Genomic DNA, 25,524 nt, shown 5'->3' on the forward strand with positions numbered 1-25,524 from the left:
ATGGAGAGAGGGAGAGGGAGAAGAACAGCATTTAGTCCAGGGCATGGAGAGAGGGAGAGGGAGAAGAACAGTATTTAGTCCAGGGTATGGAGAGAGGGAGAGGGAGAAGAACAGCATTTAGTCCAGGGTATGGAGAGAGGGAGAGGGAGAAGAACAGCATTTAGTCCAGGGTATGGAGAGAGGGAGAAGAACAGTATTTAGTCCAGGGTATGGAGAGAGGGAGAGGGAGAAGAACAGTATTTAGTCCAGGGTATGGAGAGAGGGAGAGGGAGAAGAACAGCATTTAGTCCAGGGTATGGAGAGAGGGAGAGGGAGAAGAACAGCATTTAGTCCAGGGTATGGAGAGAGGGAGAGGGAGAAGAACAGTATTTAGTCCAGGGTATGGAGAGAGGGAGAGGGAGAAGAACAGTATTTAGTCCAGAGTATGGAGAGAGGGAGAGGGAGAAAAGCACCATGTGAGTGGCTGGGTTCAAGGGCTCTTGGAGAGAAACAGAAGAGGGAGAAGGAAGGGGGTAGAAAGCAGTAGGGAGAGGATGATGGTAGAGAATGTCCAGGGATGAGAGAGGGGTTATTCCCTCTCTTCTACACCCTCCTCTCCCCACACACCAGATAATAGGAGAGGTAAGAGCTAGGTACTGTTGCCATTAAAACACTTACAAAGGCAGGGGAAGGAGGGAGGAAGCTGTCCTGCTAAATTAACCCCTTGGATCCCTGGGAATAACGGTAGGCTTTTCTACATCACTGTGTGTATAGTATGTTTGTGTGTGTGTGTCTTTTTCCGCTTTCACTGAGAAAATACATCCCATTTAGTCCCATTTACCCCTACCCCCTGTCCCATTATGCTCACCCCTTCGAACCATTACCCCTATCCCCTGTCCCATTATGCTCACCCCTTTAAATCCTTACCCCGACCCCCTCTCCCATTATGCTCACCCCTTCGAACCATTCCCCCGTGCCCCTGTCCCATTATGCTCACCCCTTCGAACCATTACCCCGATCCCCTCTCCCATTATGCTCACCCCTTCGAACCATTACCCCGACCCCCTGTCCCATAATGCTCACCCCTTCGAACCATTACCCCGATCCCCTCTCCCATTATGCTCACCCCTTCAAACCATTACCCCGACCCCCTGTCCCATTATGCTCACCCCTTCGAACCATTACCCCGACCCCCTCTCCCATTATGCTCACCCCTTCGAACCATTACCCCGACCCCTGTCCCATTATGCTCACCCCTTCGAACCATTACCCCGACCCCCTCTCCCATTATGCTCACCCCTTCGAACCATTAACCCGACCCCCTCTCCCATTATGCTCACCCCTTCGAACCATTACCCCGACCCCCTGTCCCATTATGCTCACCCCTTCGAACCATTACCCCGACCCCCTCTCCCATTATGCTCACCCCTTCGAACCATTACCCCGACCCCTGTCCCATTATGCTCACCCCTTCGAACCATTAACCCGACCCCCTCTCCCATTATGCTCACCCCTTTGAACCATTACCCCGTGTCCCTGTCCCATTATGCTCACCCCTTCGAACCATTACCCTGACCCTCTGTACCATTATGCTCACCCCTTCGAACCATTACCCCGACCCCCTCTCCCAGCCAATGACCTGGGGTGACACTGACACACTAACATTTCATATTAAATGCCTCTAATGTTTGTCCTTCCTTGTTGTTTAACATGCTTCACTGAGGAGCCAGGCAGAGTGGCCCCTGTCCCTCGCCCCAAACCCCCACACCAAGCCCCGTTTCCCCAGTCCCCCCTCCTGCCCTAATGGCTGTGTTAGCGTCAGGGAGGTGGGCTCTCCCTCCCCGATGAGCAGCCAACTGGAAAAGTGCTTCAGATATGTCAAAAGAACTCAAAATCAGAGAGGCCAGGAAAATGCAAGACGCCTCCATCCCGCTCCCCCTCCATCCTCCTCCACCCTCCTTCTTCAACCCTCTCTCTTCCTCTGCCTCCTCCTCCCTCCCTCTCTTCCTTCATCTCTATCCATGGAGGGTAAACGGTGGCTGTCTGGAGACAGTACAGACCTGCCTATTAGCAGGCACTCTGCTGTTATTTGTGGAAGGGTTGCTGACATCTAGCCCATCTCGCCCTCGCTTGCTGACACACACACACACACGCACGCACCCGCACGCACGCACGCACACACACACACACACACAGAGCCCATCTCTCCCCCTCTCCCACTGAGCGCCATATTGCGTATTAGCACAGAATGAACAGAGCTAGCCACGCCTAGCCCCTAATATCCCTGTAAATCAAGGAGCGGCTACGCTACGTTGGTGTGGCAGTGCCTGCCTGTCTGCTGTCTCCTCGCTAGTCACCACCGTGAAATGGCAGCATCTATTTTTAAACAACATCTGTTAGAAAGCCACCACGAAAAGAGGATTTGTGTCTTTTCTCTGCCTCTCATCCAGCTGTTCTGATGCATCTTGATTCAATCATGACCCCACAGAGTGTTGTGAAGAATGTATTTTCATTGTTTTAATATGAGCCTGACTAGTGTTGATAACGGGCAGCCATGCTGAAAATTGTATTTTAAAATGTGTCTTTTCAAAATGATTTTTTGATTCAAAGTTACATACAGTAATCATAATCAGTTCTGTTCCTAAAATGAAAATGATGACCAATTTCAAAGACAGATTAAAACCAAATCATTTTCTAATGAATCAAATCACATTTTATTTGTCACGTGCTTGGTAAACAACAGGTGTAAACTAACTTACTTACGGGCCCTTTCCAACAGCGCAGAGAAAAATGTATAAAAAAATTTAAAGAAAACAACACAAGGAATAAATCCACAATGAGTAATGATAACTTGGTTATATACACACAGGGTATCAGTGCCAGTCGATGTGCAGGGGTACGGGGTAATTCAGGTACATACATACATATAGGTAGGGGTAAAGTTACTAGGCAACAGGATAGATAATAAGCAGTAACAGCAGTGTATATGATTCCTCTACATTATAGTACAATGGCTGTTATACTGTATCTAAAATAAATAAAGAAAAAATATATGAAATAGAATATAACATGCCCTCTGGTGGCCAAGTTACACTATTGCCATTGACTGGGTGCTCTCTCTTCCTCAGGTTGTTTACACACACACACACACACACACTCACGGATGCACCCACACACACGCACAGACTCAGTTGAGTCTCAGAGGCTAGCAGATGCATCTTGGGCCAAAACAAATAAAAAATAAAAGAGGTTCCCGTAGCGCCTGTCTACAACCTGCGTGTGTGTGTGTATGTGTGTGTGTGTGTGTGTGTGTGTATGTGTGTGTGTATGTGTGTGTGTGTGTGTGTGTGTGTGTGTGGGTGTGGGTGTGTGTGTGTGTGTGTGTGTGTGTGTGCGTGTGTGTGTGTGTTGAGAGGGTGGTTGACTGTGCATCCTGTGTCTTTTGTCTGAGTGTTCTGCTCTCAGTGGAGCAGAACATTCACCCCCCCCACACCTCCCCAAAAACCAGGCTGCAGAGTCCACAAGAGTCACAGGAGTCCACAGGAGCAGGGTTAGAGCACAGAGCACTGACCCCCTCTGAGGCACAGACCTCTCTCCTCTCTCTCTGTCGACCTCCGCCTCCCCTCATTTCTCTCTCTCTCTTTCTCTCTCTCTCTCTCTCTCTCTATGAGAGACAACACCAGATATCAGAGCCTGCTAAACCATCCTACACTAGAACAGAAGCAATGAGCCAGTACAACACACAGACTATTGATGAGCTGTTGGGATGACTTTACTGGCAGACAGGAGGCAGAACAGAGATGAATAGAGATTACTGTCTGACAAACACAGGCTGAGAGACAAAAGACTCACTGCATGGCGCCTGCTGCTACTGGGCTGTGTGTATGTGTGTCACTAAGGGGCCTCTCTAATGATGATGGAGGACTCTCCTCTTGCTGTCTGTGTGCTGGGCTGACAGGATGACCCCCCCCCACACACACACCATCTTTCCCTGACCTTTAGCCCTGCTGGAGGCTTCACCCCAAAAATGTGCCCCTTATTTCTCAGACTCACACTGTGCAACAAAAACTATCTGATACGGATACTTTGATTTAGCCACACAGACACAGTGGAACACACACACACACACACACACACACACACACACACACACACACACACACACACACACACACACACACACACACACACCACACACACACACACACACACACATCCAGGCTGCCCCCTCTGTGTAAGCCTGGGCCCTGGCGGCCCCCTGGTGAGGGGTGGGAGACCCTGCGTATGGGAGGGCGCTCATTTACGCCTTTCTGATGGAGCCATGAATCTAAATTGCCAATTAAAAAGCAATTACAGGCAGCAGCGGGAACAGACTCCTGCAGTCATTGAAGCAAAATACCAACGCAGCACCTTCTCCCCTCTTCTCTCCTCTTATCCCCCTCCCCTCCCCTCCCCTCGCCTCTCACCCTCCCCTCCCCTCCCCTCTCACCCTCCCCTCCCCTTGTCTCTCACCCTCCCCTCCCCTCCCCTCGCCTCCCCTCTCACCCTCCCCTCCCCTCTCACCCTCCCCTCCCCTCGCCTCTCACCCTCCCCTCCCCTCTCACCCTCCCTCCCCTCCCATCTCACCCTCCCCTCCCCTCTCACCCTCCCACCCTCCTCTCCCCTCCCCTCTCACCCTCCCTCCCCTCCCCATCTCACCCTCATCTCCACTCGCCTCCCCTCTCACCCTCCCCTCGCCTCCCCTCTCACCCTCTCTCCCCTCCCCTCGCCTCCCCTCTCACCCTCCCACCCTCCCACCCTCCCCTCCCCTCGCCTCTCACCCTCCCCTCCCCTCGCCTCCCCTCGCCTCTCACCCTCCCCTCCCCTCCCTCGCCTCTCACCCACCCCTCCCCTCGCCTCTCACCCTCCCCTCCCCTCGCCTCTCACCCTCCCCTCCCTCCCCTCTCACCCTCCCCTCCCCTCTCACCCTCCCCTCTCACCCTCCCACCCTCCCCTCTCACCCTCTCTCCCCTCCCCTCTCACCCTCCCCTCCCCTCGCCTCCCCTCTCTAACCCAGGCCTCTAACCTAGCCCTCTAACCCAGGCCTCTAACCCAGGCCTCTAACCTAGCCCTCTAACCCAGGTCTCTAACCCAGGCCTCTAACCTAGCCCTCTAACCCAGGTCTCTAACCCAGGCCTCTAACCTAGCCCTCTAAACCAGGTCTCTAACCCAGGCCTCTAACACAGGCCTCTAACCTAGCCCTCTAACCCAGGCCTCTAACCCAGGCCTCTAACCTAGCCCTCTAACCCAGGTCTCTAACCCAGGCCTCTAACCTAGCCCTCTAACCCAGGCCCTGCTAGTGTCTGAGTGGTTCTAGCCCTGTCGCTCTCTGTGTGTCTCTAACCTCGGCCCTCATTTCTGCAGACGTATGCAAGCTGGGGGCCTGAGGTCAGTTCACAGCACAGCACAGCCCGGACTAGGAACTAATTGAATAGACAGCACTAAGAGAGAATACGGGGAGAAGGGGAAGAGGAGTGGGGAGGGTAGGGCAGGGCAGGGGCAAATCTTTGGGTGTTAGGGATGTTCAAATCTTACTAAAATGTTGGCTTGAGTGGGTCTCCCCCATCCCTCCCTCCCTCCCTCGCTGGTGATTAGGGATAAAAACAGAGGGCCGGACAGAGCTTCCTTTGTCTGCAATACTGAGGGACGTTTTTTGAGCGAGAGAAAGTGTGAGTGAGTGAGTGAGTGAGAGAGAGAGAGAGAGAGAGCGAGAGTGTGTGCTTGACCCTGCCCATTGTGGGTCTGTGTGACGGCAGGGTTTCATGCGTTCGCTGGAGCGGCATAGAGTAAACAGGGGAGATACGCTGATGCTAGCCCCCCTCTGTCTCACCCCTCTCTCACCCACTAGACTACCGCTCACCCCCCTCCTTCAGCTGGGTGGCCTCGAGCTGTCAGAGGCACCAGAAACCCCCCAACACAACCTTCTCTCTCCCAGCATGACCCTGCGTGCGCGCACGCACGCACGCACACACACACACACACACACACACACACACACACACACATACACTGGAACAGAGTGCATCTCAAGAGCTAGCTGGAGCCACTTCACCCCAAAGACAAACAGGGTGAGTGTGACTCTGTGAAGGAGAAAAGGTATACGAGTGTGTGTGTGTGTGTGTGTCAGTGTGTGTGTCAGTGTATGTGGGAGCAGAAGGTCTGTGCCTCTCTCTGCCTATCACTATCCCCTTCTCTCTCTCTGCTCACCCCTCTCTCTTTCCTCTAAGGCAAGGAAGGTGATGACAGGGCTGTGATAGGATGACATCACTGCTCCCTCCCCTCCCACCCATAGGGGCTCTGGCTAACCCTCTGGTTAATGTGCTATGCTTGAGGTGAAGGTGCACATGGGCGGGATGGGAGGGGGCAAGATCATAGGGCTGAGATGGCAGGGGGACAATTGACTGGGACGCTCCCACACAGAGGGGCGAGCTGACCCCCTATCTCTGAACCCCATCACCCCTCACTCTCTCTCCATCCTCCTCACTTCCTCAGTCTCCAGTGAGACATTCAACATCTGTAGAGTGTTGTGAGAGTGTTGCTGCGGAGTGTTGAGGAGTGTTTAGAAGTGTTGAGGAATGTTGAGGAGTGTTGCATAGGGAGTGCTGAGGAGTGTTGAGAAGTGTCGCATAGGGAGTGTTGAGGAGTGTTGAGGAATATTGAGGAATGTTGCTGCGGAGTGTTGAGGAGTGTTTAGAAGTGTTGAGGAATGTTGAGGAGTGTTGCATAGGGAGTGCTGAGGAGTGTTGAGAAGTGTCGCATAGGGAGTGTTGAGGAGTGTTGAGGAATATTGAGGAATGTTGCTGCGGAGTGTTGAGGAGTGTTTAGAAGTGTTGAGGAATGTTGAGGAGTGTTGCATAGGGAGTGCTGAGGAGTGTTGAGAAGTGTTAAGGAGTGTTGCATAGGGAGTGTTGAGAAGTGTTTAGGAGTGTTGAGAAGTGTTGCATAGGGAGTGTTGAGAAGTGTTGAGGAGTGTTAAGGAGTGTTGCATAGGGAGTGTTGAGGAGTGTTTAGGAGTGTTGAGGAGTGTTGCATAGGGAGTGTTGAGAAGTGTTGAGGAGTGTTGCATAGGGAGTGTTGAGGAGTGTTGAGGAGTGTTAAGGAGTGTTGCATAGGGAGTGTTGAGGAGTGTTTAGGAGTGTTGAGGAGTGTTGCATAGGGAGTGTTGAGAAGTGTTGAGGAGTGTTGCATAGGGAGTGTTGAGGAGTGTTGCATAGAGAGTGTTGAGTGTTGAGGAGTGTTGAGAAGTGTTGAGGAGTGTTTTAGGAATGTTGAGGAGTGTTGCATAGAGAGTGTTTAGGAGTGCTGTGCTGCTCCTCTGCCCTCCACCATTAGCCCCAGAGCTGCGATAAGAGGGTTTAGAGGAAAGCCATAATCCATAATCCACTCCTTATCAAAGCTAGCAGCTACACACACACACACATGCACACGCACACGCACACACTGGGTCAGTCAGCGCGAGGGGAAGGGGGGCAGATGGGCAGGGGACACACTTGACTGCTGAGGCCCTGAGGGATTGGAGGGGTGGGAGGCAAGGCTTGGACTGGGCTGGGACTGGAGTTTAGAACAAGGCTTGGACTGGGCAGGGACAGGGGGTTAGAACAAGGCTTGGACTGGGCTGGGACTGGAGTTTAGAACAAGGCTTGGACTGGGCAGGGACTGGGGGTTAGAACAAGGCTTGGACTGGGCAGGGACTGGAGTTTAGAACAAGGCTTGGACTGGGCTGGGACTGGGGGTTAGAACAAGGCTTGCACTGGGCTGGGACTGGGGGTTAGAACAAGGCTTGGACTGGGCTGGGGGTTAGAACAAGGCTTGCACTGGGCTGGGACTGGGGGTTAGAACAAGGCTTGCACTGGGCTGGGACTGGGGGTTAGAACAAGGCTTAAACTGGGCTGGGACTGGGGGTTAGAACAAGGCTTAAACTGGGCTGGGACTGGGGGTTAGAACAAGGCTTGGACTGGGCTGGGACTGGGGGTTAGAACAAGGCTTGCACTGGGCTGGGACTGGGGGTTAGAACAAGGCTTGCACTGGGCTGGGACTGGGGGTTAGAACAATGCTTGCACTGGGCTGGGACTGGGGGTTAGAACAAGGGGGCACAGATGTTGGCTGCCGTTAAGACTGTCACCTCGGTGGCCTGGTGGCAGCTGGCATTGTTTAACACACAGAGAGAGGAGGGTGAGAAGAGGGCGGAGGAGGGTGCGGAGAGAGGGGAGACGGGTGAGAGGAGGGGGGAGGAGGCATTCGCAGAGCCGCCAGCTATGTCACATGTACATATGTCACATACATTCTGCCACGCCATGGGTTACAGGCCAGCCTAGAAATCCGCTAATCCCTCGAGAGCCTGTGTGTGTGTGTGTGTGTGTGTGTGTGTATATGTGTGTGTGTGTGTGTGTGTGTGTGTGTGTGTGTGTGTGTGTGTGTGTGTGTGTGTGTGTGTGTATGTGTGTGTGTGTGTGTGTGTGTGTGTGTGTGTGTGTGTGTTTGTACTAGATCAGGCAGCCTCTTTGTACTAGATCTCTCTCCAGGGACAGAGGTTGAAACATTGCTTTGACTGGGCTGAAAGATGGATGAAAATATAGAGTGGTTGAAAACACAAAAGACACAACAGGCAACAAAATGTGAAAAGAGAAAGACGACAGAGAGAGGAGGGGAGACAGACAGAGCAAGTACATACAGTGTGTTTGTCTGTCTCTGTGTGTGTTTGTCTGTCTCTGTGTGTGTTTGTCTGTCTCTGTGTGTGTTTGTCTGCCTCTGAGTGTGTCTAGTCTCACCTGGCGTGCCTCGCTCCTCCAGAGGCCATTGCTGGTCTTGGTGGGGGCAATGGTGACGACGGGCGGGGTGCTTGGCACACTGTGGCCCCCAGGTGGCACCAGGACAGGCCCTGGGCCCAGGGGGCCTCTCTTGGGTGTGCTCACTGGAGAACTGTGGTTGGTGGCTGGGGACGAGACCGGAGAAGACTCACTACTGATGGACGAGCCAGCTATGGGGAGAGAAGAGAGGACATGACATTATTACTATACAGCCTTGTTACTTGACATGCTACTAGACAGAGCTGAACAACACAGTCATTATTACTATACAGCCTTGTTACTTGACATGCTACTAGACAGAGCTGAACCACACAGTCATTATTACTATACAGCCTTGTTACTTGACATGCTACTAGACAGAGCTGAACAACACAGTCATTATTACTATACAGCCCTGTTACTTGACATGCTACTAGACAGAGCTGAACCACACAGTCATTATTACTATACAGCCTTGTTACTTGACATGCTACTAGACAGAGCTGAACCACACAGTCATTATTACTATACAGCCTTGTTACTTGACATGCTACTAGACAGAACTGAACAACACATTCATTATTACTATACAGTCTTGTTACTTGACATGCTACTAGACAGAGCTGAACAACACAGTCATTATTACTATACAGCCTTGTTACTTGACATGCTACTAGACAGAACTGAACAACAGTCATTATTACTATACAGCCTTGTTACTTGACATGCTACTAGACAGAGCTGAACAACACAGTCATTATTACTATACAGCCTTGTTACTTGACATGCTACTAGACAGAACTGAACAACACAGTCATTATTACTATACAGCCTTGTTACTTGACATGCTACTAGACAGAGCTGAACAACACAGTCATTATTACTATACAGCCGTGTTACTTGACATGCTACTAGACAGAGCTGAACAACACAGTCATTATTACTATACAGCCTTGTTACTTGACATGCTACTAGACAGAGCTGAACAACACAGTCATTATTACTATACAGCCTTGTTACTTGACATGCTACTAGACAGAACTGAACAACACAGTAATTATTACTATACAGCCTTGTTACTTGACATGCTACTAGACAGAACTGAACAACACAGTCATTATTACTATACAGCCTTGTTACTTGACATGCTACTAGACAGAGCTGAACAACACAGTCATTATTACTATACAGCCTTGTTACTTGACATGCTACTAGACAGAACTGAACAACACAGTCATTATTACTATACAGCCTTGTTACTTGACATGCTACTAGACAGAGCTGAACAACAAAGTCATTATTACTATACAGCCTTGTTACTTGACATGCTACTAGACAGAGCTGAACAACACAGTCATTATTACTATACAGCCTTGTTACTTGACATGCTACTAGACAGAGCTGAACCACACAGTCATTATTACTATACAGCCTTGTTACTTGACATGCTACTAGACAGAGCTGAACCACACAGTCATTATTACTATACAGCCTTGTTACTTGACATGCTACTAGACAGAGCTGAACAACACAGTCATTATTACTATACAGCCTTGTTACTTGACATGCTACTAGACAGAACTGAACAACACAGTCATTATTACTATACAGCCTTGTTACTTGACATGCTACTAGACAGAGCTGAACAACACAGTCATTATTACTATACAGCCTTGTTACTTGACATGCTACTAGACAGAGCTGAACAACACAGTCATTATTACTATACAGCCTTGTTACTTGACATGCTACTAGACAGAGCTGAACCACACAGTAGCTGTTCTCAGCTAGCGAATCTTCTGAAAAGTTGTGTAGTCTCTGAGCTAGAGGTCTTCACGGATCCACCTGTACCCGAATACCCGAGACCCAATCCGGAACCCGAGTGGGTCTGAATCCAGAATTCTAAATAACGTCACAGGTCTGGGTAGGATCTCTTTCCCCCTCTCCCTCCATACCGCAAACTGACATTTATTCCTGGGGTGCTGACCTGTTGCACCCTCTACAACCACTGTGATTACTATTTGACCCTGCTGGTCATCTATGAACGTTTGAACATCTTGAAGAATGATCTGGCCTTAATGGCCATGTGCTCTTATAATCCCCCCCCGCCACAGCCAGAAGAGAACTGGCCACTCCTGGTTCCTCTCCAGGTTTCTTCCTAGATTCCTGCCTTTCTAGAGAGTTTTCCCTAGCCACTGTGCTTCTACACCTGCATTGCTTGCTCTTTGGGGTTTTAGAATGGGTTCTGTATAAGCACTTTGTGACATCAGGTGATGTAAAAAGGGCTTTATAAATACATTTGATTTCATTTGAACTGAAACGATTGTAACAGGTCTCAGTTATACAGTGGTGGAAAAAAGTATTTGATTCCCTGCTGATTTTGTACATTTGCCCACTTACAAAGAAATGATCAGTCTATAATTTTAATGGTAGGTTTATTTGAACAGTGAGATACAGAATAACAACAAAAAAATCCAGAAAAACGCATGTCAAAAATGTTATAAAATGATTTGCATTTTAATGGGGGAAATAAGTATTTGACCCCTTTGCAAAACATGACTTGGTACTTGGTGGCAAATCCCTTGTTGGCAATCACAGAGGTCAGACGTTTCTTGTAGTTGGCCACCAGGTTTGCACACATCTCAGGAGGGATTTTGTCCCGCTCCTCTTTGCAGATCTTCTCCAAGTCATTAAGGTTTCGATGCTGACGTTTGGCAACTTGAACCTTCAGCTCCCTCCACAGATTTTCTATGGGATTAAGGTCTGGAGACTGGCTAGGCCACTCCAGAACCTTAATGTGCTTCTCTTGAGCCACTCCTTTGTTGCCTTGGCCATGTGTTTTGGGTCATTGTCATGCTGGAATACCCATCCACGACCCATTTTCAATGCCCTGGCTGAGGGAAGGAGGTTCTCACCCAAGATTAGACGGTACATGGCCCCGCTCATCGTCCCTTTGACGCGGTGAAGTTGTCCTGTCCCCTTAGCAGAAAAACACCCCCAAAGCATAATGTTTCCACCTCCATATTTGATGGTGGAGATGGTGTTCTTGGGGTCATAGGCAGCATTCCCCCTCCTCCAAACACGGCGAGTTGAGTCGATGCCAAAGTGCTCCATTTTGGTCTCATCCCACTACAACACTTTCACCAGTTGTCCTCTGAATCATTCAGATGTTCATTGGCAAACTTCAGACGGGCATGTATATGTATTCTTGAGCAGGGGGACCTTGCGGGCGCTGCAGGATTTCAGTCCTTCACGGCGTAGTGTGTTACCAATTGTTTTCTTGGTGACTATGGTCCCAGCTGCCTTGAGATCATTGACAAGATCCCCCCGTGTAGTTCTGGGCTGATTCCTCACCATTCTCATGATCATTGCAACCCCACGAGGTGAGATCTTGCATGAAGCCCCAGGCCGAGGGATATTGACAGTTCTTTTGTGTTTCTTCCATTTGCGAATAATAGCACCAACTGTTGTCACCTTCTCACCAAGCTGCTTGGTGATGGTCTTGTAGCCCATTCCAGCCTTGTGTAGGTCTACAATCTTGTCCCTGACATCCTTGGAGAGCTCTTTGGTCTTGGCCATGGTGGAGAGTTTGGAATCTGATTGATTGATTGCTTCTGTGGACAGGTGTCTTTTTTACAGGTAACAAGCTGCGGTTAGGAGCACTCCCTTTAAGAGTGTGCTCCTAATCTCAGCTCGTTACCTGTATAAAAGACACCTGGGAGCCAGAAATCTTTCTAATTGAGAGGGGGTCAAATACTTATTTCTCTCATTAAAATGCAAATCAATTTATAACATTTTTGACATGCGTTTTTCTGGATATTTTTGTTGTTATTCTGTCTCTCACTGTTCAAATAAACCTACCATTAAAATTATAGACTGATCATTTCTTTGTCAGTGGGCAAACGTACAAAATCGGCAGGGGATCAAATACTTTTTCCCCTCACTGTATGTCATTTATGCTGCTCTTGCTTTTCATGAGAGGGGAGTGTGGCGCGTGTAGCTTGTTGTTGGCCAATCATAAGTCACCAAAGTGGCAATAGGCTACAGCCATAGAGCCTCAGTGTGTGGCAAAGGTTAGGAGATATCTAATCAATGGAAGATGGAATAAAAATGACAGAATTAAAAGTTAAAGGAGAAGGATAGGCTACAACAACCAGGAGCCAACAGGTAGGCTGTTACTTCATTTCTGAATGGAGTTGTTGTTATTTGTAACTGTGGGATGAGGAAGGTCATGCACTGCAGCTTCAATTAGCCTTGCTAGCTAACATTAGCTAGCTTAACTAGCTTCTCCTGGTTTGATGCAGTCAAGACAGGTACTACGTAATCATATTTGATGATAAACAACCTAGCTATGGCAGCTCATGGTCTACTATAGCGTGAGTCGGCTTGATTGGTTGCTGTCTCTCGTCTCTCCCTCCCTGCTCACTTGCTTACAGTACGGCCCCCTCCCCCACCTGCTAGAGCAGCACCTCGACCTCTATCCCTCATCTCGCTCTTTATCAGCTCCGGTTAATATAGTAGCTTAAAAAATGGATCTGACCAGGTCTATACAGAACGGGTCTAGTAGTCCTCGGGTCTGTTCGGAATGGGTCTGTATTTAAAACATTTATTTAAGCATATTGGATCCAGGTGGGAAAGCCCTAGGTCCATTTCAGAACGGGTCAAACTTTTTGGACCCGTGAAGACCTCTACTCTGAGCTAACGTAGCATAGCTGCAATGCAAGGCTAAAATAACACAGTAGCAGCTATATAGTATGCATTGCAAGAGAGGCTAATATTAGCTGTAGTCTAGAGCCTGTGTTAGCGTATCCTTGCCTAGCGTAGTAGAGAGGCGATAGTGGACTCTGACACACAATTCTGGGTTAGTGTATACTAGCCTAGCATATCCAAGTGTAGCGTAGTAGAGAGGAGACAGTGGGCTCTGACACACAATTCTGGGTTAGCGTATACTGGCTTAGCATATCCAAGCGTAGCGTGGTAGAGGGAAGGCAGTGGCCTCAGACACACCGTTCTGGGTTAGCATATCCTAGCCTAGCGTACACACAGGCCCAGATGGATGGCCCCAGGCGGCCTTTAGATAGTGACAGTGATCAGGACGAGCAACCCTGTGAGAGTCACACGGCCCTGACACACCACTAGGACAGACATACACACACACACACAGCAGGGAGTAAGAGCTGGCCCAATGAGCTGTGGCACATTTGCAGCCCCTCCGGGGAAACCCTGCAGAGCAAGGTAATGGTCTGGTCACATGTGTCTCTCTCTGCAGCTCTCATCTCATATGATCACATTCCAACTATTACACACTCCTATTTTTTCTCTTCCTTCCTTCCTTCCTTCCTTCCTTCCTTCCTTCCTTCCTTCCTTCCTTCTCTCTCTTTCTCACTCTTTTCCTTCTCTCTCTCTTTCTCTCTCCCTCTCTCTCTCGCTCTTTCTCTCTCTTCCACTCAACCTCTCTCACGTTATGTTTCTCTGTCTCTCTCTCTCTCTCTGGTAACCTCCTCCTCCTCCTCCTCCTCCTCCTCCTCTGTGTGCCCTCTCTTCTCCTCACAGCTTGACTGAAGCATCTGCCCAAGACAGTCAAACTGGGTCACAGCCCTGTCTATGGGGCACGCCACAGCTTTCTACCATGGCAGCAGTACAATGAGAGAGAGAGAGAGAGGGTTCTGCACAGATTGTGTCAGACCTCAGCCCTGACAGTAAATCTCAGTAAAACAAAAATAATGGTGTTGCAAAAAAGGTTCAGTTGCCAGGACCACAAATACAAATTCCATCTAGACACCGTTGCCTTACAGCACACAAAAAACTTTACATACCTCGACCACAGGTAACTTCCACAAAGCTGTGAACGACCTGAGACACAAGGCAAGAAGGGCCTTCAAAAGGAACATTAAATTTGACATACCAACTAGGATCTGGCTAAAAATACTTGAATCAGTTATAGAACCCATTGCCTTTATGGTTGTGAGGACTGGGGTCCGCTCACCAACCAAGAATTCACAAAATGTGACAAAAACCAAATTGAGACTCCGCTTGCAGAATTCTGCAAAAATATTGTCTTCGTTCAACGTAAAAAAACAAATAATGCATGTAGAGCAGAATTCGGTAGATACCCACTAATTATCAAAAATCCATAAAAGAGCCATTAAATTCTACAACCACCTCAAAGGAAGCGATTCCCAAACCTTCCATAACAAAGCCATCACCTACGGAGAGATGAACCTGGAGAAGAGTCCCCTAAGCAAGCTGGTCCTGGGGCTCTGTTCACAAACACAGACAGACCCCACAGAGCCCCAGGACAGCAACACAATTACACCCAACCAAATCATGAGAAAACAAAAAGATAATTATGTGACACATTGGAAAGAATTAACAAAAAACTGAGCAAACTAGAATGCTATTTGGCCCTAAACAGAGAGTACACAGTGGCAGAATACCTGATCACTGTGACTGACCTAAAATTAAGAAATGCTTTGACTATGTACAGACTCACTGAGCATAGCCTTGCTATTGAGAAAGGTCGCCATAGTCAGACCTGGCTCTCAAGAGAAGACAGGCTATGTGCATACTGTCCACAAAATGAGGTAGAAACTGAGCTGCACTTCCTAATCTCCTGCCAAATGTATGGCCATATTAGAGAGACATATTTCCCTCAGATTACACAGAGCCACAAAGAATTAGAAAACAAACCCAATTTTGATAAACTCCCATATCTACTGGGTGAAATACCACAGTGTGTAAACATAGCAGCAATATTTGTGACCTGTTGCAAAGGTCAACCAGTGAAGAACAAACACTATTGTAAATACAACCCATATTTAGGTTTATTTATTTTCCCTTTGTACTTTAACTATTTGCACATCGCTACAACACTGTACATAGACATAATATGACATTTGAAATGTCTTTATTCTTTTGGAACTTTTGTGAGTGTAATGTTTACTGTTCATTTTATATTGTTTATTTCACTTTGTTTATTATCTATTCCACTTGCTTTGGCAATGTTAACATATGTTTCCCATCCCAATAAAGCCCTTTAAATTGAAATTGAATTGAGAGAAAGAGAAATAGAGAGAGATAGAGAGAGAGAAAGCGAGTGAGATAAATAGAGAAATAGAGAGATAGAGAAAGAGAGAGAAAGCTATAGAGAGAGAGAAATAGAAAGAGAAAGAGAGAGACAGAGAGGATGTGTGTGTAGGTTTTTAAGTGTTTGTGTGCACCCACGTGTATGTAGTAGTGTGTGTGGTGAATGTAGTAGTGTGTGTGGTGTATGTAGTAGTGTGTGTGGTGTATGTAGTAGTGTGTGTGGAGTATGTAGTAGTATGTGTGGTGAATGTAGTAGTGTGTGTGGTGTATGTAGTAGTGTGTGTGGAGTATGTAGTAGTGTGTGTGGTGTATGTAGTAGTGTGTGTGGCATGTGTGGTGTATGTAGTAGTGTGTGTGGTGTATGTAGTAGTGTGTGGTGTATGTAGTAGTGTGTGTGGTGTATGTAGTAGTGTGTGTGGAGTATGTAGTAGTGTGTTTGGAGTATGTAGTAGTGTGTTTGGAGTATGTAGTAGTATGTGTGGTGAATGTAGTAGTGTGTGTGGTGTATGTAGTAGTGTGTGTGGAGTATGTAGTAGTGTGTGTGGTGTATGTAGTAGTGTGTGTGGTGTATGTAGTAGTGTGTGTGGTGTATGTAGTAGTGTGTGTGGAGTATGTAGTAGTGTGTGTGGTGAATGTAGTAGTGTGTGTGGTGTATGTAGTAGTGTGTGTGGAGTATGTAGTAGTGTGTGTGGTGTATGTAGTAGTGTGTGTGGTGTATGTAGTAGTGTGTGTGGTGTATGTAGTAGTGTGTGTGGTGTATGTAGTAGTGTGAGTGGTGTATGCAGTAGTGTGAGTGGTGTATGTAGTAGTGTGTGTGGTGTATGTAGTAGTAGTGTGTGTGGCGTATGTAGTAGTGTGTGTGATGTATGTAGTAGTAGTGTGTGTGGTGTATGTAGTAGTGTGTGTGGCGTATGTAGTAGTGTGTGTGGTGTATGTAGTAGTGTGTGTGGTGTATGTAGTAGTGTGTGTGGCATGTGTGGTGTATGTAGTAGTGTGTGTGGTGTATGTAGTAGTGTGTGTGGTGTATGTAGTAGCGTGTGTGGTGTATGTAGTAGCATGTGTGGTGTATGTAGTAGTGTGTGTGGTGTATATAGTAGTGTGTGTGGTGTATGTAGTAGCATGTGTGGTGTATGTAGTAGTGTGTGTGGTGTATGCAGTAGTGTGAGTGGTGTATGCAGTAGTGTGAGTGGTGTATGCAGTAGTGTGAGTGGTGTATGTAGTAGTGTGAGTGGTGTATGTAGTAGTGTGAGTGGTGTATGTAGTAGTGTGAGTGGTGTATGCAGTAGTGTGAGTGGTGTATGCAGTAGTGTGAGTGGTGTATGTAGTAGTGTAAGTGGTGTATGTAGTAGTATGAGTGGTGTATGCAGTAGTGTGTGTGGTGTATGTAGTAGTGTGAGTGGTGTATGCAGTAGTGTAAGTGGTGTATGTAGTAGTATGAGTGGTGTATGTAGTAGTGTGAGTGGTGTATGCAGTAGTGTGAGTGGTGTATGTAGTAGTGTGAGTGGTGTATGTAACACAGCAGCAGTAGCTTTAAACCTCAGGCCAGGTTCAGTTCTCTATCCTCTCCAATCTATCCACCTGACCCCACAGAGACAGCCTGAGGAGAGTGTGATAGGTCAGGATGTCTGGACGTGTGTGTGATATGTCTGGATTATCAAACACTCCTTATCATTCTAGCATTGCGACCTATTTTAGTTACCCTAGCAACAGACATCACACTACAATAGGGTTTGATGGTTAGGTATGGTGGTGGTCTGGATATGACCCGGGTAGAAAGAATTAAGACACATACATGTTTATAAATCTAATCAATTACTAATGAGACAAATATTGTAATTCTTTTTTTAAATGTGAATGAGGAAATGATTTGAAGGGAAATATGTGTAGACTACACAGCAGGTCTCTGTGGCTAGATAATACTAGAGAGAGAGAATGATAGAGAACAATAGAGGAAGAGAGAGAGAGAGAGAGAGAGAGAGAGAGAGAGAGAGAGCGAGAGAGAGAGAGAGAGAGAGAGAGAGGAAGAGAGGGAGAGGAAGAGAGGGAGAGGAAGAGAGAGAGACAGAGAGACAGAGACAGATATATATATATATATATATAGAGAGAGAGAGAGAGAGAGAGGGAGAGGAAGAGAGGGAGAGGAAGAGAGAGAGACAGAGAGAGAGACGGATATATATATATATATATATATATATAGAGAGAGAGAGAGAGAGAGAGAGAGAGAAAGAGAGAGCGAGAGAGAGAGAGAGGTGATGAGGTGATGTGTGTGAAGTGAGAGAGGAGGAAGCATATCTTGTCTGCACAACAGCAATTAGTGGCCTAATCCTCCCCCCTCACCTCAGAAAGCCATTACTCTCCCCTGGAAGACCAAGACAATCAATACCAGAGCACTCAGGCTGGCGAGCAGAGTGACACTTAATACAGCTCCACTATCACACCTCATATACTCACAGAAAGAGAGAGAGAAAGAGACTACCACCACAGGGGAGTGGAAGAGGGAAGGAGGGGGAGAGAGAATGGGTGGGATGGGAGAGCGAGAGAAAGAGAAATAAGAATCGTTACAAAAGAGTGAATGAGAGAGAGATAAAAAGGGAGCAGAAATGAATAATGATCACAGTCATCCAGACCTGCCAGAGCTTCAAGCAACAGACCTCTACTCCCCTGGTACCACTCCATCTCTCTCTCCTCCACCATCCCTTCCTCCCCCTCATTGTTCTCACTCCCGTTCCCTGTGTGTGTGTGTGTGTGTGTGTGTGTGTGCGTGCGTGCGTGCGTGCGTGTGTGTGTGTGCGTGTGTGTGTGTGTGTGTGTGTGTGTGTGTGTGTGTGTGTGTGTGTGTGTGTGTGTGTGTGGAGCTGTATGTACAGTGGGGGAGGCAGGAGGCTGGAGGATTTGCAGGTGAGGAGGAGGAGGAGGGGTTGGTGTTCCCTCATCTGATTCTCCTCTTCATTATCCTCCTCTACAAGCCAACATCATAACCTCTGTATACCTCCACCGACACAGACCCCATCCCTCCCTCCTTCACTGGAAACCATGCACACACCACCAGCTCCAGCCTGTTCTGTTTTTCACTCCCTCTACTCCATCTCCCTTTCTCTCCCTCTTTCCACACACCCCTCCCTCCCCTCTCTGTTCAAACGGACTGCCTCCCAAGCAGAGATCTCTCAGGGAAGCCATCCATTTTTCATAAACACATTTACAACAGTTACAGACAGTTAAGGAGAAAGGGAATTGGCCCTTAACGCTTAACAGCCTGAGATGGGTGGTGTGTGTGTGTGTGTGTGTGTGTGTGTGTGTGTGTGTGTGTGTGTGTGTGTGTGTGTGTGTGTGTGTGTGTGTGTGTGTGTGTGTGTGTGTGTGTGTGTGTGTGTGTGTGTGTGTGTGTGTGTGCTTAATCTTAGATTTCCAGCACCTCCTAAAGTCTAAACTACCCTCTCTCCCTCATTCTAGTAAACAACCCCCCTCCAGTCTTTTCCTGTCACTCCCCCTTCCTCACTCCTCTTGTGGTGACAGTGCTAGTTGACAGGAAGTCAGTCCATCACTGAGCAGATGGGACAGAAATGATATGCAGGCCATCTGAGTGGCCCTAAACTAGTGTCATGCTGCCATATGCAGATCCAGCCTTCGTCTATTCACTGACGTGTCGCCACACATGCTCACACTGAGGCTGAGAGGAGAGAAGGGAGTGTCCTTGTTCCAAACACAGCCCTGGGCATTATGGATGTATCTCCATAGTCTGAACATGCCTCCTCTCCCCTTTCTCCTGTCCTCTCCTTCTTCTGCACTGATCTAATCACAAAGGATAAGTGAAAGAAAAATGGACTAGACACCAGTCCAGTTCTTTCAGATCAGTCAGACATTAAAAGAAAGGGGGTGAGGAGATGAAGCCAGTCCCCTACTGGTACTGTTAGGACATACAGGAAGAACAACATGCTAGTCCTCTGCCCTCTAATGGTGGATAAGAGACTGCAGGCCAAGCTGTGGCTCCACGCTCTGCTCCTACACTACAGAGAGACAGAGAGAGAGAAAGTCTGAGCGAGGGAGAGAAAGAGTGCTCTGTGTCTGTCCCTGCTTGTATGTGTATGTACAGCGCATTCAGAAAGTATTCAGACCCCTTGACTTTTTCCACATGTTTTTACATTACAGCCTTATTCTAAAATAATCTAATCTACATTACAGCCTTATTCTAAAAATTTCATCATCAATCTACACATAATACCCCATAATGACAAAGCGAAAACAGGTTTATAGAAATGTTTGCAAATTTATTAACAGAAATACCTTATTTACATAAGTATTCAGACTCTTTGCTATGAGACTCGAAATTGAGCTCAGGTGCATCCTGTTTCCATTGATCATCCTTGAGATGTTTCTACAACTTGATTGGAGTCCACCTGTGGTAAATTCAATTGATTGGACATGATTTGGAAAGGCACACACCTGTCTATAAGGTCCCACAGTTTACAGTGCATGTCAGAGCAAAAAACCAAGCCATGAGGTCGAAGAATTGAAAATAGTTGTGCAGCAACGCTCCCCATCCAACCTGACAGAGCTTGAGAGGATCTGCAGAGAAGAATGGTAAAAACTCCCCAAATACAGGTGTGCCAAGCTTGTATCGTCATTCTCAAGAAGACTCAAGGCTGTAATCGCTGTCAAAGCTGCTTCAACAAAGTACTGAGTAAAGGGTCTGAATACTTATGTTAACGTGATATTTCAGTTTTTTATTTTTAATACATTAGCAAAAATATCTATAAAATTGTTTTCTTTTTGTCATTATGAGGTATTGTGTGTAGATTGACGAGGGAAAAAATTATTTCATCAATTTTAGAATAAGGCTGTAATGTAACAAAATGTGGAAAAAGTCAAGGGGTCTGAATACTTTCTGAATACACTATATGTGTGTGTGGTGTATGTGGGTGTGATTGAGTGTATGTCTGTGTGGGCAAACGTGTGTGTGTGATTAATGTGTAGCTCCTCTCTCCCAGACTGCCTCCACGCATGGCAGCCCAAGCTGACCCTAACTGGGAGAGAGAGGTACACACAGACACATACACGGGCGCATACGCACGCACGCACATAATCACACATGCCCAAAAGCACGTATGCACGCACGTACACGCACGCACAAAGCTCCACACAGCCCCAGGTTAAGTTCTCTCTGTCCCAGCACCGTATCCTTCCACCTCTAATCCCATCAAAGAAACATAATATACTTGTTCACCTGCTGCTTTTATCCAAGGGGACTTGCCTTAACACAAACGTTCAGGGAAACTGATCCATGCGAGAATTGAACCCACAACCTTGATCTTGCCAGCTCTACACTCCAACCAACTGTGCCATTCAAGCCCCAAATCTCATGTTCCCTCCCTGGCCCTATCCAAAGCACCAACCTCCCTCTCTCCTCCACAGCCCCAAAACACCCCCAGACACAGCCCTGACAACTAGCGACAAGCTGTTCTTCACCTCCTACCCTTGCCTCCTTCCTCCCTTCCCCCCACCATCCATCCATCCCTCCCTCCGCCCCCCAACCTCCCTCCACCGCCTCCCTCCCTCCACCGCCTCCCTCCCTCCCTCCACCGCCTCCCTCCCCCCTGCCTCCCTCCCTCCACCGCCTCCCTCCACCGCCTCCCTCCCTCCCTCCCTCCCTCCCTGCATTAGAACAACATCAGCACTTAATTAAACAGTCCATTTCACACCTGGTGTGCATAGCAGCGCCGAGCCAACCCTTCCTCCATATGCCATACCATCCCCCAGCCACACACACACACACACACACACACACACACACACACACACACACACACACACACATTCAGCCTGATGGGTGGTGTGTGTGTGTGTGTGTGTGTGTGTGTGTGTGTGTGTGTGTGTGTGTGTGTGTGTGTGTGAGTGTGTGTGTGTGTGTGTGCACTCTTAGAAAAAAGGTGCTATCTAGAACCTAAAAGGGTTAGTCGGCTGTCCCCATAGGAGAACCCTTTTTGGTTCCAGGTAGAACCCTCTTGGTTTCCATGTAGAGGGTTCAACATGGTGACAGCCGAAGAACCATTTTGTAACCCTTTTTTCTAAGGGGAAGTAAGACTGAGAGATGGGGAGAGAGAGCAGTAGGATAGTTTCTGGAGGAGAATGTCTGAACTGGGAGAACTGTGTATGAGCTATTGTTAGTATGTTTACCTAGAAGAAGAAGAGACACAGATATGGAGGAATAAAATACTGGATAGAGAGATATAGAGAGAGCTTGTTTGTGAGTGAGTATTTCAGGGACAAACAGAGCCTGGAGAGTTCTACCTCTGAGCACACACACTCACACACACACACACACTCTGGGTGTGGATAGATGGTGTGTGTATGTGTGCGCTCCAGGCTCCAGATGGAGGGGTCAGAGACACACTGCCCTGCTGTCCCAGCATGCTCTGGGCTCCCAGAAACAAGGGTAGCCCCCGGCCAAACACACACACACACACACACACACACACACACACACACACACACACACACACACACACACACACACACACACACACACACACACACACACACACACACACACACACACACACACACATTCAATCTCACACTTCAATCTCTCTGTATCCCTCTACCCACTCCTTCCATCACTCCATAAACCCTCTCTCTTCTAAATATTTTTCCTCTGTCCTTTTTCTCCCTCCCCCAATCCTCCTCCCATCCCTCCCTCCCCATCGCTTTTCCTCAGGTGGTCTAGCTAGGTACTGTAGGTAGGTAGTGTAATGCTACAGCGAGTTTTGCCCAGCCAGCCAGTCAGCCAGCCAGTCAGCCAGTCAGCCAGACAGTCAGCCAGCCAGACAGTCAGCCAGCCAGTCAGTCAGTGTGTATGTATGAGGAAACTGGAGAGAGGATTAAGCCTAGATCTGCCTAATTAATCAGATACTAGCATGCCTGCCTCTCTGACACGAGGTGTGTGTCCTTTACTCTGCTGCAATACTCATTATCCATCACCTCCCCTCTTCAGCATGAGACTCAGTACACAGAGCTACTCATCAGACGGGAGAGTGTGTGTGAGTGTATGTATGTGTGTGTAACTGTATGTGTGTGTTACTGTGTACGAGTGTGTGTTGGCATGTATACAGATGAAAACACAGAGGACGTGACAGGGGTTTTAAATCAGGGGGATAGCTAGCTAGCTAGTGGCTATGATACTAGCACAACAAAACAAACAACATCCTTTAGGCTTAGGAGACTGATTCATGCTACATATACACAACAGTAACACAGGGCAGAGGGACAGAGAGGGACACAGATGACACACAGGAACACACTGTTCAGTAGGACACACAGGAACACACTGTTCAGTAGGACACACAGGAACACACTGTTCAGTAGGACACACAGAAACACACTGTGCAGTAGGACACACAGGAACACACTGTCCAGTAGGACACACAGGAACACACTGTTCAGTAGGACACACAGGAACACAATGTTCAGTAGGACACACAGAAACACACTGTGCAGTAGGACACACAGGAACACACTGTGCAGTAGGACACACAGGAACACACTGTCCAGTAGGACACACAGGAACACACTGTTCAGTAGGACACACAGGAACACACTGTTCAGTAGGACACACAGAAACACACTGTTCAGTAGGACACACAGGAACACACTGTTCAGTAGGACACACAGGAACACACTGTGCAGGACACACAGGAACACACTGTCCAGTAGGACACACAGGAGCACACTGTTCAGTAGGACACACAGGAACACACTGTTCAGTAGGACACACAGGAACACACTGCTCAGTAGGACACACAGGAACACACTGTCCAGTAGGACACACAGGAACACACTGTTCAGTAGGACACACAGGAACACACTGTGCAGGACACACAGGAACACACTGTTCAGTAGGACACACAGGAACACACTGTTCAGTAGGACACACAGGAACACACTGTTCAGTAGGACACACAGGAACACACTGTTCAGTAGGACACACAGGAACACACTGTTCAGTAGGACACACAGAAACACACTGTGCAGTAGGACACACAGGAACACACTGTCCAGTAGGACACACAGGAACACACTGTGCAGTAGGACACACAGGAACACACTGTCCAGTAGGACACACAGGAACACACTGTTCAGTAGGACACACAGGAACACACTGTCCAGGACACACAGGAACACACTGTGCAGTAGGACACACACGCACACACTGTCCAGTAGGACACAGGAACACACTGTCCAGTAGGACACACAGGAACACACTGTTCAGTAGGACACACAGGAACACACTGTGCAGTAGGACACACAGGAACACACTGTCCAGTAGGACACACAGGAACACACTGTGCAGTAGGACACACAGGAACACACTGTCCAGTAGGACACACAGGAACACACTGTGCAGTAGGACACACAGGAACACACTGTCCAGTAGGACACACAGGAACACACTGTCCAGTAGGACACACAGGAACACACTGTTCAGTAGGACACACAGGAACACACTGTTCAGTAGGACACACAGGAACACACTGTTCAGTAGGACACACAGGAACACACTGTTCAGTAGGACACACAGGAACACACTGTTCAGTAGGACACACAGGAACACACTGTTCAGTAGGACACACAGGAACACACTGTTCAGTAGGACACACAGGAACACACTGTTCAGTAGGACACACAGGAACACACTGTTCAGTAGGACGCACAGGAACACACTGTCCAGTAGAACACACAGGAACACACTGTCCAGTAGGACACACAGGAACACACTGTCCAGTAGGACACACAGGAACACAGTGTTCAGTAGGACACACAGGAACACACTGTTCAGTAGGACACACAGGAACACACTGTTCAGTAGGACACACAGGAACACACTGTCCAGTAGGACGCACAGGAACACACTGTCCAGTAGGACGCACAGGAACACACTGTCCAGTAGGACGCACAGGAACACACTGTCCAGGACACACAGGAACACACTGTTCAGTAGAACACAGGAACACACTGTGCAGTAGCACACACAGGAACACACTGTGCAGTAGGACACACAGGAACACACTGTCTATTGCACTTCACACTGCCCTTTCCCACCTGGACAAAAGGAACACCTATGTGAGAATGCTATTCATTGACTACAGCTCAGCGTTCAACACCATAGTCCCCTCAAAGCTCATCACTAAGCTAAGGATCCTGGGACTAAACACCTCCCTCTGCAACTGGATCCTGGACTTCCTGACGGGCCGCCCCCAGGTGGTGAGAGTAGGTAGCAACACATCCACCACGCTGATCCTCAACACTGGAGCCCCTCAGGGGTGCGTGCTCAGTTCCCTCCTGTACTCCCTGTTTACCCACAACTGCGTGGCCAGGCACGACTCCAACACCATCATTAAGTTTTCAGACGACACAACAGTGGTAGACCTGATCACCGACAACGACGAGACAGCCTATAGGGAGGAGGTCAGAGACCTGGCTGGGTGGTGCCAGAATAACAACCTACCCCTCAACGTAACCAAGACTAAGGAGATGATTGTGGACTACAGGAAAAGGAGGACCGAGCACGCCCCCATTCTCATCGACGGGGCTGTAGTGGAGCAGGTTGAGAGCTTCAAGTTCCTTGGTGTCCACATCAACA

General features: G+C 48.2%; 1 protein-coding gene across 4 annotated transcripts in view; it reads right to left on the reverse strand.

Annotated features, from left to right (window-relative positions):
* Positions 1-25,524, reverse strand: part of gse1b (Gse1 coiled-coil protein b) — a 205,124-nt gene that overhangs the window by 11,290 nt on the left and 168,310 nt on the right. For all 4 annotated transcript variants that reach the window (XM_029721302.1, XM_029721299.1, XM_029721301.1 and 1 more), the window contains exon 3: positions 8,787-8,995. In XM_029721302.1, the coding sequence (XP_029577162.1) occupies positions 8,787-8,995 (209 nt within the window). The remainder of the gene's footprint in view (positions 1-8,786; positions 8,996-25,524) is intronic.

Source organism: Salmo trutta, chromosome 29 (genome assembly GCF_901001165.1).
Source record: "Salmo trutta chromosome 29, fSalTru1.1, whole genome shotgun sequence".
Lineage (NCBI taxonomy): Eukaryota > Metazoa > Chordata > Actinopteri > Salmoniformes > Salmonidae > Salmo > Salmo trutta.